Below are 16,382 nucleotides of genomic sequence, written 5' to 3'. Positions count from 1 at the left end.
ACACTTATATATATGTTCTTAGAAGTAAGCCCCATCCTAAGTAAATTAAAAAAATGTTACAGATTAATACCTGATTTTGAATACTGGAATTCAATTTTATTTATAAATTAACATAAAACAATGTTTTCTGATGAACTGTAATCTTGCTGGCATGATCAGTTTTGCTGATTAGCTACAAAGTGGATGAAATAAAGTCGTCGTTTAGGCAGCCCATACTAGAAAAAATATTATTCATTTTCTTGTTCATATTAGAAACACTGATGACTTTCATAAAAGCATTAAAGTGTTTTCTGGAAAATACATGAAACAAAGTGAGTGTATTCAAATTAACTGTGAAAACTTATCTTAAAAGGATTCAAGAGGACTGTCATGCACACTTTGCCTTCTCCATCAAAGTGGTTCTTGAAGAGATGGATTAGTTTCTGGCCTACAACTCCCATCATCCCTAGGTAGCAGGATCAGTGGCCAGGGATGGGAGTTGTAGGCCAAAAACATCTAGGGACCCAACATTGAGAAAGGCTGGTTTAGAGTCTCGGTAAGGGACCATATTGTTGGTCCCATAAGTTTGATTCTCCTGCAGAGCTTCAATACAGGTCCTCAGTGTCATTAGGGATTGATTAATATTACATGCTTCCTGTAGTCTATTCCCTTCCACTTTGGTTCTGTTTGTTTTCCCACTCCCTGCTATAAGTCAACCAAATATAACTGGCTCAAGGTTATCAGCTCTCTGTCCTGTAGAACATTATCCACACTGGCATCAAGTGGCACCTGCGGGCCAGTTTGATCAGGAACACCCTATGGGAACAGCTGGATTCACGACTGAGCTGAGTGTTTGCAATGTGCCTCTTTTGGCCTCTCCAGAAGACTTCAGAAGCTCCCACCTCCGTGCATCCAGCAACGTACATGTTGTGGTTCTGATCCTTGTGGAAAATTTTGGACTGGGGAAGTTTTGGTTTGATGGGGTCAAAGGGGCCTTCATCCAAAAGGTCATAAATGTAGTTGTTATAGGTCTCAATGTTGGAGACAAACACACTGTAAACATTTATCTTCATCAACTTCTACTTTGCACTTGTCTTGGACATTGATCATATCAGTTATTTCAGGGTCCATTTGCCACCTGTTACTAGATGGAGTTTTTGGAGTCTGAAAAGCTTCTAGTTTCTGACGTTCAAGTAAAGCATCAACATCACACGGCACCTCAAGCCCATTCTTATCATCCAGCTTGAACACACATTGTTTGGCCTGCAGAGATCCTATGCTGTTGAAGATCATGTCTAAGCAGCAATGAAGCAGGCCACCGCCACCAGGAGAACCAGTCATGGTGTGAGTTTTCCCACTCCCAGTGACACCGTATGTAAAAGGGAGGCCATTTCCCCCATGAATCAGATCATCCACTAGAGGTTTGGCAACGTCAAACATATGTCTCTGAGACCTGCCAACATTAAAAACCTCTTTGAATGAATATTGAACCTCCTTATACTCCCCATTGCGGAAAATTCGGTATCCATCTGGTGGGTGAACCTGGACTGTTGTGGCATTGATCACTTTTATGCAGCATTTTTGGTCTGGCACACTGACTGGGCACAGCCGGCAGTATACCCCAACAAGGCCCTTCAAACTTTTCCTGGATCCATTTTTCTGCCCAGGCTTCCTTGAGGTTTTGGTTTTCACGGCCACCTTCATCCCACCGAGGCCACCCCACTTGTCCTTCTTTTTCTCCCTGCTGGTTTTTTTTTTTACCCTTGTGTGTGCTGGTAACACCTCCCCTCCCTCAATCAATGGATCTGCACAGGTGTAACTAAAGCTTGATTTTGGCCTGTGTTCTGTCTGCGAAAATCTCATACTTAATCCTCTGTAATCTAAATCTTTGCTAAAAATAGATTTAGGAGGCATAGAGTAGTGGTTGCTTCTACATGCAGATGACAGGAAATGACATTATCTGCTAAGAAGGCTGATATGGTGATTAGGTTTAGCATTAGCATAAGTTTAAATGATTCCTTCCAAAATTTGTATGAGAATATACAGTTTGGCAGAAACTCTTGGGCTACAAAAATAAATTGTGTTTCTTAGGGAAAGTAACATCACATACAACAAAATTTATGTGCAAGGACATGTTCATTTTTGCTTCTCACACGTATGTTAAAAATGCCTATCTTAACAGAAAGCTTCTGCTGAAGGTGAAGCGGGATGTTTTTTGGCCAGGTGCAACTAGGTGGCTTATACTCCTTTAACCAATCTCAGCAGATTTAAGGCCAGCAGGAAAAGCTGTCATGGAAACTTCACTTGCAGCTGTAGGCTATTTGCCCTTTTTTGCATTATTTATCATTTTATTTGTATACCACCCTTCCATAGTTAAAACCATGCACAAGGTGGTTTACAACATGAACAAAATTGCATAATTACAAACATAACAAAAGTCATCATAAAAATAAATAAAACATCAAAATGATTTCCACACTCATGATAATATCTAAAATAAAGATACAGTGGTGCCCCGCTAGACGAAAATAATTCGTTCTGCGAGTTTTTTCGTCTAGCGGGTTTTTTTGTTTGTTTGTTTGCAGTGGAAAATTTTGTGATGTCCTAGGGAGTGATCTAATTTACCATGTTTATTTAGTAAATTAAACTAAAGAAGTACCCCATGTTGATTTATTGTTCCAATACAGCTCAAGTATTTAAACTGAAATATTGGGGGGTAGGGGATGAAGCACACTTAATATAGTTTAAATGTTTATGTAGAAACATTACAATATTGGCAAAAATGTAAGGACAGTGACGTGGATTCAATTATCGGTAACCTATTGTGCTAGCGGAAACCAGCACAAAGGCTTCTGCTAGTGCAATTACGCTTTCCTCACATATGCCCCTGCACTTCCTTCAAATCTGCTCTGCTTCTTTGAAATGTCTTTTTAAAAATGTAAATTTGGAAGTGAGGATTCTGTATCCAGAAGCAGGCTTCCAAACATGGATTCTATCTCAGCATTGAGAACCATGCACACATAACATATGTAGGGAGAGCATTGGGTGTGCACTGCATGACAATTACACATTCACAGGCAAATAGTCCACGATGGCTATACTTTGCATTGGAAATACTTGTAGCTGGAAAGTACAAGAGGGGAGAGTGCTCTTATGCTCAGGTCCTGCTTTCAGGCTTCCCATGGGCATCTGGTTGGCAACTGTGAAACAAGGATGCAGGACTATGTTGGTCACTGACCTAATCCATCAGGGCTATTCTTACGTTCATATTAATTTCTCAGCAAAGAGAAACCCTAGTGCTTAGCTAAGGTACCATACATTACTGTCATAAATAGTACCTAATGTGCACAGTGCATTATATGTCCCCTATCAATTAAATGTATATAGTTGCATTCCTGAGAGTTATAGTAATCAGCATATATATTCTTAGTGCTTGGTGCAAGTAGAAGTAGTTGGGTAGAACCGTTTCAGGGATGAAACTAAAATGTTACAGAACTTCCATTATACTACAGCTCTTCCCTTCTGGAACCTATTTCTGTCTCCTGCCTTTGCTTACATGAGATAAGTGGAACAGAGCAGTGGATTCTCCAATACCTTCTTCTAAATGGGGATCCATGCATCTGAGGGAAGGAAGATAATTATTTAGGAGGTAACAGCATCACAGCAAGATATTACTGCTCAACATTTCAGGCATAATCTATGGGGAATGGTATTTTGTGCAGCTCCCATTTATTTTAGAAGTGTTTGTGCAAGAGAATTTCCCCTTGATTGTGCCCTTCATCTCATTTAGCAATTTGCTTAAGGCTATGAGTTCACAAGTAGCCTCTCTATTTTAGCCTCAGCTCTCCGAGGCTACACCTCTTTTTACAAGGCTCTTCTGAGGACGATAGTAAAATATAGGACATGTAGTGCTAGTAATATATAATCATTGTCATAATAATCACTAGCTCCCAAGAAATTAGCAAAAATTGTCTAGTCATGAGGAAATGCTGCAAACTACCCTCAGAATCATACACATAGTTCAACCAGCTTTGGTGGAAATGCATTCTCTCACCCCCACATTTCTATTGCAGCCCTGACTTCGTGAATATCTAAATGTAGAAGCTCTTTAGTTATGTGACTCTCTCTTTCTTAGGAAGCCCAAACACAGAATTATTCAGAAAAAGTATAAAAAGGCGGCGGGGGAAGGGGGAGAATGACGGACCAGTTACACTTTCATGAGCTAGACACTTACAGATCTGCCTCCTGGCACTGCTTTATCCTGTCCTTGGTTGGGTGCTTTGTTTTCTGCACATTTTGTTGCATTGTTTTATTGAATAGTTTCCACAGTTATTTTATTAATTTAATCTTGTTGTTCAGTTGTTCAGTCGTGTCCGACTCTTCGTGACCCCATGGACCAGAGCACGCCAGGCACGCCTATCCTTTTAATCTTACCCACTTATATATTTGTTAGATGCTTCCATGGAGTAGGAAACCTACATTTTAAATGTTAGAAGTAAATTAAAAATAATAATAATCAATGCATTCTGATTTGTCCCTTTCACTTGGTCCCACTGCTAAGTGTTTAGTTTACATTAATGCCCTCATGTAAAATAATAAAATGTGAAATAAGATTTGGAGTTCAAAGTGCTTGAGCTTGCTTCCCTTTAACCTCCACCTTATTTTTTATTTATAGACTGGCCTTATTGTTGCCTGTTACCAAGGGTTTGTGGATATTGTAATAGCCTTAGCACAATGCCCTCACATTGATGTAAACTGGCAGGACAATGAAGGAAACACGGCTCTAATTACAGCGGCTCAGGCAGGTAAGGAGGTTTGGTCATCATTTCATTTTTTTGTCCAACAGTTCATGATTGTAAATGCCTATTTATTGTGATTGTATTGAGCAAACAAATGCCAGCTCCCCCCTCCCCCCGAGTCTTCAGGCTAGCCCAGCAAGTACTGCTGCTCTGTCCTCTTCCGTACATTTCAGAGAAGCTTGTCGCTTTTAATGCAGCCCAGCATTATAATTAGTGACGCTATTATTAATTTAATGCACACCAGGCTCTGCTTACTAGATTAAATCTTCTGGAAGTGATTAATACTTTTCATGGGGAGAAGGCGATGTACTCTCTATTACTGTATACCATTAAAGCTACCATATTAGAGAAAAAAAGTGTCCACTTTTATTTCTGACCAAGTAGTAATAATATTACAAATGGGAGCTACAACCAAGTGTTGCAGTGTAGCCTTCCTCCTAATACTCTTGTTAAGGAAGTTATTCCATTAAAGAAGGTTATTCAACTTTGTTTTCTATTTTTCTTTTCTTGGTTTTCTATTTTTCTTTTCTAACCCCAAGCAGTTCTCTGAACCACGATAATACTTTTTCCATTGCTGTGCTGACAAAAAATAAATTAAATAAATAATAAATAAAATAATAAATAAATAAATAAAATTGGCATTCAGGCATATATACAGAAGAGTCTAAGGCAACTCTGCTACTGCAGCCTTAGAAAAAGAAGAAGAAAGAAGTAATGAGAGAGCATAGCAACACTTGGGCTGCATATAAGCCTATCAGGGAAAATGTTTGATGGGGGTGCCTAGCACAGTTTCCCTGCTCTGAACCCCCCTCTCTCTCCAGCCCTCCAAGATCATGTTATGTCCTGCATACAAAGGCTTTCCTATTCAATTCAGTGAAAGAGTGCAACAAATAATAGGTTGAGCACAGATGCTTTAAAATGTTATTTTGGAATAAAAACCAGGAAGGTAATCATGTTCCCTAGTGATAATTCATCATACTGAGCAATACAGAATTGGCAAAGAATGAAGTATGAAGTTTTGAAATGATAAATTCTGGGGAAAATAATTTTAGTTATATTATTTAAGAGTTGCTTAGAATTATAAACTAAATATAGTTTGTGCTAAAATTATTAAATTAATGACAACAGATTCTAATTATTGACAACCTATAGACAGTATAATGAAAAATGAGTTGTGTTGAATTTAATACATATTTGGTGAATATGCAAGCATGGCAGTTACTTCCCTCTTGGGAATCACTGAATGCTGTTGTAAAAAAAATATTAGAGCTGATACAGAATAATGATTCATGATTATTTTCTGGAATCCCATTACCAGAACATGGGTGTTTTAACTAAGTTGTATTCATTTAAAAACATGAAATGCAAAACTGTTACCTTATCTGATAATTGTTTTGTTTCATTTTAAATGCACTGTGTGGCTATAATTTTTTACTCCAAAAATATTTGTGTGTTTTCACAGCTGCCTTTATAGAAAACCAATGCCTGATACGGCTTTTTAACTAGAGTTAGGTGGTCTCAGATATTGTATAACCTGCTTTGGGTTGTGTCCACCCAGGATATATATCTGTCCTGTTAACGGATTAGATTTAAGGCTGCTCTTTTCTGACCTTTATATTTAATTATAATGAGCTCAGTATTAATCCAGAGTGTTGACATTGGCTTGATACTGTCTGCCAGTATCTGATACTGTTCCCTAAAGAAAATGAGGCTAAGTAGACCACAGGATATATAAGAAGTTTCCTATAATTGTATGGAGTTATTTTCCTCTTTTCTAAAGCTGAATGACATTGGCCTTGATCACATATCACTGAGTAAGCTGGGGCTAGGTCTGCATGCATGATCCAGTCCACCAAGCCTTCTGGAGTGACCTGCCAGCCCCCAACCCAATTTACTAGGATTGTTCCGGGTTGGGGGGGGGGGACGGGACACCCACCAAAGCACGGAGAGTCAAGCAAAGACTGTGATGGTGTGGTAATCCTTCCTAAGTGGCTAGCCAGCCCCCAATTCAATTAACCAGTAAATTTGGGGCAAAACTAAACGAACAAATCAAAGCCCCTCAACCAGACAGAGTTCCATCCCACCCTGTGGTAACAGCCCTACTAACTCCTGTGTGGATCCAGAAATGGCTACATATTACACACAGTCCTCCACAGTCATTGTCCCCAAATGTGCTCCAAGCATGACTGGTGAGAGGGAGAATGATCATGGACTTACTAAGACATGTGGGTGCCACCTTGGAGGAAGGTTTTTTTTTTTTTTTTTTTAAGGACTTCCTGCCTTTTCAGGGTTGCTGCTGGGGAAGGTTGGTGCTGCTTCTTGCCAGGCATGGCTATCTTTGGTTTGCAGAAGAACAAAAGCAAAAATGATGCTTTCTGTTTGCTTAATATTTGGGGTGAAGTGATTTGTTATAGTTAATCAGTGGTGAGAGGATCTGGAAAGGTACCCCCAGGAGAAAAGGCAGTGAGAGTGTGTGTGTAAAAGACAGGAAATGGGGAGACAGGCAAAGAGTGGAGAGAAAGAAGTGGAGATGGGTGTGTGTTATATATGTGTCTCTGAAAGGGAAGGGAAGTCTGAAAAGAAGGGACTGGGACTGGGTTCTCAAGAAGCCATGCCCACTTTAGAAATGTGGCCTCTGACAGCTTTCCACTCAGGTAAGATTGCCCTTGGCTGAAAAAAGGTTTCCCATCCCTGCAGTAAGCCACAGTTGAGAGTTCTGACCATCTTTGTTGTTTGGTTCTAGAAACAAACTATGACCCCTAGCTTAACTGGGGATCATAGTTTGTTTTGTTCAAATTAGCAATGACCAGAAAGCCAAGAACATCCCTTGGCTTCACATCGTCGTTCATTTCTCCCATGTGGGAAGCAGCAAAGTGGGAAAGATTGGCGCATTCACAGTAAACCGTCAACTATGATTTACCATGATGTGCAAATTGGGCCAGGGTTGACAACCTTTTTTTCAGTCATGATCATGTAGCACAGTTTACTACTGGCAGAATTGGACCTATGTTTTCACAATTGCCAAAGTCCTATTTTTAATTAATAGACATATATTTGAAACAGCCTTATAATGAATTTATGCATTTTAATTAAAGTTGCATTTATTTATAGATTTTAAAGAGCTGATTGTTTTTCAACATACCACTTTAAAATTTGAGGATGGCCTGTCATTTATTCTATTCCATTTCCATGTCAAATTGATTGTTTCCCTCCTCTACCAGAATCCTTACATTGTTATTTAATGTTGACTTCATTCAACATCTCTGGTCTTAATACCACTGTTAAACTGTCATGAAAACAGCACACAGTTATGTGGGAATATGTTTTTAAAGGTGCTACTGCACCTGTTTGTTTGGGTTTACTTTAGGTGTCCTTCCGCCTTAGGAAGGAAGGACAAAAGATCCGGCAGAGTTTTGCTGCCTGGATCCCTCCACGCTGTTAGCAGAGTGCACCAATTAAGTTTCATTAAATGTCAGTTAAAAGTTTCCCGCCCAAAAGCTAGCACAGTAACAAGGTTGTGATTGGTTATTGTAATGGTTATGACGATGTTTGAGTCTTCAATAAATAGCCTCCGCTCTCTGTAGCGAGTGTGGAGAAAGTGCGAGACAAGCTAGAGAGAACATCGTTGCGGACAAGCCAAGATAGAAACTGAAAGTGAAATCCGCCGCTCAGGGCAGTCAAGAGCTTCTTCTTCACCAGACTGCAGTCTCCTTGTGTTTATTTCTTTTACTTCTAAAGCCTTTATTTGGCCGTCTAATTTTTGGCCATCACTTAGCTTAGCCTATCTTTTTACCCGGAGACCTCCGGAATCTCCGGAACCTACAGATCGCTGCAGAAACCTTTGGAATCATCAGGCAACCTTCAGAACTCACGACGAACTACCTTCAGACCGTAGCCAGTGGACCTTTTCACGGCGCAGTGGGAGCGGGATCTCCAGGATTACTGGCCGTCCCATCTGCTGGCTACCCCCACACAGTTACACTTCCCTAGCACACATAATTTTAGGCTTACTGTTACCACCTGAAATTATAACTTAAAAAAGAAGAAGCTCCTGAACAGGCACCTAGAACTCATTTGCATCCAATATTGATGAAAGGAACACTTCAGTTGATTCCACGTCCAGATCTGTCCTCCTACTTTTTCTCTGTTAACCAGCTACAGTTGCATAGGAGATCCATCCTTCCATCACATACTGTGCTCAATTCTCTCTTGCCCTTTTTCCAGATAGCTACATTTGTTGGCAGCTTTCAGAAGTCTGCAACTGCTCCCACAACTGAAAGAGCACTAAGCAGTTGTAAGTTTAAGCTTTTTCATGGAGTATTAACATTCTGAATTAATTGTGCATTGTATTGGCAATCTTTTTCCCTAGCCCAGATAGCTTATGTTAAAAGGGCTCATAAAAGTAGAAATTCTTATTAGCATCTTGCATTTCTCCTGCTGCTTCAACTGTGAGCATATATAAAGCTTATGTTTTCTATAAGAGCTTTTAAATGGAGTTAACTGATTGCCATTAACTTGAATTAGCAACTGCACCTGCAACTGCAACTGCAAGTCTGAATGGTGCAACCATTTGTGTCTGAATTCAGACTAAAGAACAATTCTTTAAAAAAAAAAAAAAAAAAAAAAAGGTTGCCAGGGCTGTATTCAAAGTAGTGTTAAGCAGGTTGTTTTTTCAGGGCAAGGATTTATCCTTGTGCAACAGAAAAAACCTCTTCCTCAGGGCCCCCAAATTTATTCTGGGGTGTTTCCCCAACCCTCTGGAACAGCTTTGGGTATGGCATGGGGTATGCATGACGGGTGGAGAAAAGGAGGAAAATCCCATTGCACTAGCTCGAATCCTATCTCTAGCACAGTTGTTTAACTCAGTACTGCCCAAAGTGAAATATTGAGCTGGAGGACTGAGACTGCATATGAATGACATTTGATTTTAGAATCAGTGAGAGTCTGAGTACTTCCTTTTTCTTTGTAGTCCACACACAATCTAGATCTAGTGCATATTTTTTGCTCCTGAAAAGTGCATTTTGAAAAACTGGTTGGTTCATTCCAAAATAAAAGTTCATTGCAGATTGATTCTGCATTTCCCCACAGTGTGTCCATTTGAAAACAGATGAAGGTGGTTCCAGTAATGGGGGAGTGTATCCACACCTTCCCTTCTTCCTTCACCCAGGGCATATGCAGGGAGGAAAAGGCATTGATAACCTAATCAATGAAGGTTTTTCAAATGGTTATCCGATAACCACACCCACCCACCCTTCTGGATGGCAGGATTTAGAGTCAATCAAGATTGAAAGCAGCATGCTGAGGACGAGCATGAACAATTCCAGAGTGACAAAAAGCATGCTTTGGTACTACAAAGGGATTGGTGTATGCACAGCCTGAGCCTTATGTCCTTTGTGCACATATATGAATTGCACTGCACTGCAGTGGCCAAAATGGTGCCCTTCAGATTTTGGACTACGGCATCCATAATCCCTGGGCACTGGCCACGTTGGCTGGGACTGGTGGGAGCCGGGAGCCCCAAAACCTCTGGAGGGTACGGTTATGTAAACCCCCAAATTCTAATGTTTGAAGCATGTACTACGAAAATGCTGCTACTAACTTTTACTCAGTTTTACTCAAAAATAGTGAGGCCTTTCCTGTTAGTTAGAGATTCTATTTCTAACAATTCTGTAAGGGCTGCCACCCATTTTGCAGGTGGCAAAATAAGGCTGAAAGTCTGCTGAGGCATGATTTTTCATTTTTTTTTTGGCATGATTTTTCTTTTATTACCATGAGGAAATTAGCACAGGTCTCAGTTCAGGTAAACAGAAGCCTAAGGAGTTAGGGGCACGTTCAGAATGTCAGCAATACTGGGCACCTCAGTAGTGAAATAGTTTTAATGCAGTTGTACACAATTATTATCAGAAGCCCTTTACCTGAGAAATAGGAGGGGAAAGATACATTGAAAGGAAAACCTAGATTCATTTTATAGAAATGAAGTTATTTTCCACAGATTGCAGTAGGACTTTGAACTTAATGCAGCCCTTTGAAAGGATATTTTTTGTAAGGATCAGGTGCCTGGTTTCTGCAGTAACTTTTTGGGCTGCTTTTCCATTTCTAGTGACTCATTGGTGCTCAGAGAGCAGCAGTGATATAAATTAGTAATGATGGAAAAGCAGTTTCCAAAGTGGTTGTTTGAATCTGCTTTACGGGGTTTTGTGGAGTTGGGCATGCCTATTTCTTGATTTTTGTTCTGTAAATTACCTAGAAAATCTAGGAGTGTTCTGAAGTTATGTAGGCCTAAGAGGGTTTGGGACTGGGTGATCAGACAGCAGTAATCATCTCCAGCAGGCCTTAGATACCATTGCTGATCAATTCAAAAGGACATGAGCACATGATAAGGATAGGAAAATATCAGAAGTTCAAATTAGAAATGTCCCTAAGAACAAGGCAAGTAGAGACACTACAAATGAATGCCTGACATTTTCACTTCTTTCATAATCTTTGGAGGACTCATCAATCCCCCAGAATTTTGCGTTATTGTACCCTGTTACTATCTAGGTAGAGGGACTCTGAAAAAGTGCTCCGGTTAGGAAAGAGGCAACCAAAGAGCACAGCTGTCCATAAAATACCTGAGTGTAATTAAAGCTGCTTAAATAGATAAACATGCAGCTCTCCTCCTTCTAGAATATGTAGATTTGTTTGGGTGCCATGAAGCCACTGATCATTAAAACTGTACCAGATGTTTTGCTATGGATTTTGTTTAATTGCTTGCATGAAACTTCTTCATAAACATTCTTGGATAAATTTAACTGACTGACATGTATTGCAGAATATTTAACTGGACTGCAAAATAAGACGAGGGAACTTTTTTATATACAGCTTACAGTAATTAAGTTGTTGTTGTTGCAGCTGGCTGACAGACTACATTATTACATAAACCATCAACCCATCATACAACAAATGACAAGTGGGGGAAAATGTTCTGAATGAGCAATAATGGCACTAGATGTTTGTCTTGTTCTGTCAGTCCAATTACAAGGGCTTGATGGTTTAATTGGTCTTCAGACTGTTAGCTCCCTAGCGTCTATAATTTTAGCCTGTGATAGATTTTTACCACTCTACATATTTCAGTGACACTGGCAAAGCAGGTAGACCTTCTGTTTGAGATTATGCCTGATATGGTCTGCTGAAAGCATTTCTAAGAATAAATATACTGTGTCTATTTATTTATTTATTTATTTATTTACTTCTTCAGTCATTTTATTCCCCCCCCCATTTTTAAAATTTGTTTTAACATAATATAACAGTAACAAACAAATAAATAAACCATTGCAATCAACAAACACAAAAACACAAATATAAAACAAAAACAGCACTTAAATCTTGATACCCTATCTTACTTTCTTATCATTGTAGGTTGACTTCCTCCCGCCCTCTCTTCCTGCATTCCTTGAAAATCATCTTTAGTAATTTCTTTACATTTTTAAAGTCATTGTTATTACTTAATCTTAACCTCTCTTCTTATCTATTATCCTTATCATTTAATCAAACAGTTCTATATCTTCAATCTATTTTCTAAATCTACAGCCTAACTTACCTTTCAACTTACTTCTAATCTTTAATCTTACAATAATTTTTAAGATACAATTTAAATTTCTTCCAATCTTCTTCCAGCGTGTCGTCCCTCTGGTCACGAAGTTTCCCGGTCAGTTCAGCAAGTTCCATATAGTCCATCATTTTCATCTGCCATTCTTCAATCGTTGGTATCTCTTCTGTTTTCCAGTTTTTAGCTAACAAAATTCTAGCTGCTTTTGTGGCATACATAAAGAATGTCCTATCACATTTTGGGATTTCCTGGTTTACAATACCAAGTAAAAAGGCTTCTGGTTTTTTACTAAATGTGTTTTTCAACACCTTTTTCAATTCATTATAAATCCTCTCCCCGAAGTCTTTTATTTTTGGGCACATCCACCACATATGGAAAAAAGTGCCTTCTGCTTGCTTACATTTCCAGCATTTATTACTCTGTCCATGATACATTTTTGCTAATTTAACCATTGTTAAATACCACCTATACATCATTTTCATAACATTTTCTCTAAGAATATTGCATGCTGAAAATTTTATACCTGTTCTCCACAATTTTTCCCAATCCTCCAACATGATGTTGTGCCCCACATCCTTAGCCCAGTCTATCATTGTTGATTTTACCATTTCATCTTTTGTATGCCACTCGAGCAATAAATTATACATTCTGGATAAATTTTTGATCTTTGGCTCTAACAGTTCCGTCTCCAACTTAGATTTTTCCAACTGAAAACCAAGTTTTTTTAAATCTAACTTGAATGCTTCATTAATCTGAAAATATTGTAACCAATCAATTATTTTCCCTTTCAACTGTTCATATGATTTCCATTTAAAATGTTCTCCATCTTGTATCAAAATTTCATTTGGCCATTATTCAGTCATTTTAGTTCATAATATGTCCTGTCGCTAGTTCAGGATAGTAGAAGCTTAATGACCAGGGTTTTACAGCAGAGTTAGGAAACTGAACCCTCTTATGGCTGGCAAGGCAACAACAGATCTTTAAACTATTATTTCCGCTTACCATAGACTCTCACAAATTACCATTAATGTAATCTTATTTATAACTCTCATGCATTCTATGTAGGCCTGCCATTGGTGATTATTTGGAAATTGCATGTGACGGCAATGAATGGCTAGGAGGAAACTGGATTCATTATCCTGTGTTTCAAATAGCTTCCTATAGCTTTCCAGGCATAACTCAAATACTGCTTTAATCTATTTGGCACTAAATTGTATGAACACTATGTCTTAGAACCCACCTTCTACCATGATTATCTTAAATTATCCTTCTGACCAGGGATAGGGAATATGGATAACAGACCAAATCAACTTTGCATTAATTTTCGGTTAATATACTGCAAACAATATTTTGCATAGCTTTCATTTCTAAGGAAAAGAAGTAACTGATATTATTGTGTATTTGCCAACCATTCAGAGAGACATACCGGTATTCAGGGAGCACATGCGACTGTGTGGGAAGCAGAGGGTGAAACCCATTTTGTTAACTTTCTTATTTTAGGATTGAACCAAGCCATAGCATTTTATAGTTCTCAGTAGTGGCGCCTGCCCTGTGGAACACCCTCCCATCAGATGTCAAGGCTATAAGCAACTATCTTTTAAAAGACATCTGAAGGCAGCCCTGTTTAGGGAAGTTTTTAATGTTTAATGCTGTATTGTGTTTTTAATATTCAGTTGGGAGACGCCCAAAGTGGCTGGGGAAACCTAGCCAGATGGGTGGGGTATAAATAATAAATTTTATGATGATGATGATGATGATAGTTTAGTGGTTATTTGACTCTGAGGAGTGTGTGTGATCTGTCCTGAAGCTTCAGAATATGATAGTTAAAATAAAACAAGTAGAATTCACAGTGGTTTGAAAATAATACACTTTTGTATTTATATTTTTTATTCTTTTTTTTGTAGGACATATTACTATTACACAGTATTTATTAAACTATTATCCTGGCCTTGATATTGAGAAAAGGAATGCCTTTGGATTTACTGCACTCATGAAGTCTGCAATGCAAGGCCGAAGTGAATGCATCAGAGCTTTAATCTTGGCAGGTATAGAAAAATCCTATGCTTCATTATCCTCATTCCCTTGAACTACTGTGAAGACTACTTCTAAACGAAGGACTGCAGTTCTTGTTATTTACTCTGTTGGCAGCCCTGCCTACTCTAATTACAGATTGGACAAAGAAAGAGAGAGAGAGAGAGAAACACAAAACCATTGTTGCTTATTGTTGTTTTCCACCACTGAATTTGCTACAAATGGATCTCATTAAGTAAACTAAATTCATTAATTTATTTATAAACATGAATATTCTACCATATTTTGCAAAAGCAGTACCAAACATGATCTAGGGATGCTGAAATTTCCTTTTAGTGCCTTCAGGGTTTACATACTCGGTTCAAATGGAAAGCATAACCCAGTGAACTTGTACTAACCCTTGCAAAAATAAGTTTGCATAGTACAGAACTTTCATAAAACACAATAGGAAAAGCAGGCAAAGCAGCTGAATTAAAAACAGAGTAACAATTGGAATACTAAAATTATATTAAAAGCACATTGAAATAGAAAAAAGAAGAGTCTTCAGCAATTAGCTGAAGATTAAAAGAGAAGAGCCCTGGCATGTCTCTACAGAGAAGGCATTTCACAGTTGTGGCTCCACCACTAAAAAAGACTTCCTTGAGTGCCCATCTTCTGATGTTACATAAGGATGGAGCAGAGCCTCTGAAGTTGACTTTAACTGGCAGCAGGCTCGCTTGCTTATTTTTAAAAATGGGGGCATACAACATAATTGAGACAGTGTTACTAAATATCCGCAATAACAATAAAAAACAGAAAACACACCTCTTGAAAATTTACAATTTTTATTCACAGGGTTATTTCAAGAGTTCATGGAGACCAGAGTGTTTTTCGTGTATTTCAGGTTATCAGGAAATGGGTTAATAGCAAAGTGATGTGGAGATGGGCTATTACTGCTGCTCATTTTAGGGAAGCTGTCCGGATGGCAGTTACTGGCCAGACATTATATTTAGAAATAATTCATGGATTAAGGACTGCTCAGCAATTGCAAGAAATAATGGAGCTCGTAGAGTGCTAAAGAGGATGAAACATGGATTTATTGCCAAAAGGCTCAGGAGAAACAGAGCTAAGCTATTGCGGCCTTATTTTGAGAGAGTATCCCTAAGCCAGGGCAAACCATAGCGATTACTCATTGCTTTTAGCAGATATTACAGAACAGGAATTCATACGAGATACAAATATGTTCTTCTATTCAAATACCTGAAGGCTCCCATTTGTTAAATATGGTTTAGCATATGGTAAGATAAACAATTTCAACCCATCTAAAGGCAATTGCACAAATATTCTCAGGTGCAAATTTCTCCTGTGCTAGTTAGGTTGCTGTGGATCCCAGCAGTTGTTTGAAATATTTGTAAAACTTGAGCCCAACCCCACTTGCCTTGGGAGTCAGCCCCATTCATTCAATAAGATTTACTTCTGAGTAGGCTATTATGTGACCAATTTACTCATACTGAAATGAGTGGAAAAATGAAGCTATGAAACATCTAAGTTAATATTGCCATTTAAAAAAAGAAGGGGCCAAAAGTTCCTATAAACTTGGAGCTTTTCTGATGTTTTTGCTGGAAACCTCAGCTCAAATATTTCAAGCATATTTCATTTGCAGATAATATTACAATATGTGTAGCTGTATTAATTTAATGGAATATTAATATTCCAAGCTGACTGGGATGTTCAGGTTACTTATTCTGAAAAAAATCCCCGTTTGTAATATTAGATTTCTCTCTGGAAAATCAGGTCTAAGTGGAGATGGACACGTTTCTTACAAGCTGATTTTCAGACTCAATGTAATTCAGAATGATTGATAGAATGCCATGACACTTGGAAGGAGGACTTGAATATTCATGTTTGACCCAGGTAGCAAAGTACCTAACCTCATTTATGTTCATGTGGGATTAGTTTTAAAGAAGTCACTGCAATACTTCAATAGCGTTTAAAGCAAATCTTGT

At 38.5% G+C, this 16,382-nt stretch overlaps 1 protein-coding gene across 1 annotated transcript in view; it reads left to right on the top strand.

Annotated features, from left to right (window-relative positions):
- LOC117049594 (ankyrin repeat domain-containing protein 33B-like) overlaps positions 1-16,382 on the top strand; it is a 32,306-nt gene that overhangs the window by 11,873 nt on the left and 4,051 nt on the right. The window contains exons 2-3 of the mRNA XM_033154389.1: positions 4,655-4,784; positions 14,271-14,411. Coding sequence (XP_033010280.1) covers positions 4,655-4,784; positions 14,271-14,411 — 271 coding nt within the window. The remainder of the gene's footprint in view (positions 1-4,654; positions 4,785-14,270; positions 14,412-16,382) is intronic.

Source organism: Lacerta agilis, chromosome 7 (genome assembly GCF_009819535.1).
Source record: "Lacerta agilis isolate rLacAgi1 chromosome 7, rLacAgi1.pri, whole genome shotgun sequence".
NCBI lineage: Eukaryota > Metazoa > Chordata > Lepidosauria > Squamata > Lacertidae > Lacerta > Lacerta agilis.
The sequence above is the reverse complement of the archived record's forward strand: the minus strand, read 5'-3'. Positions and strand labels throughout refer to the sequence as shown.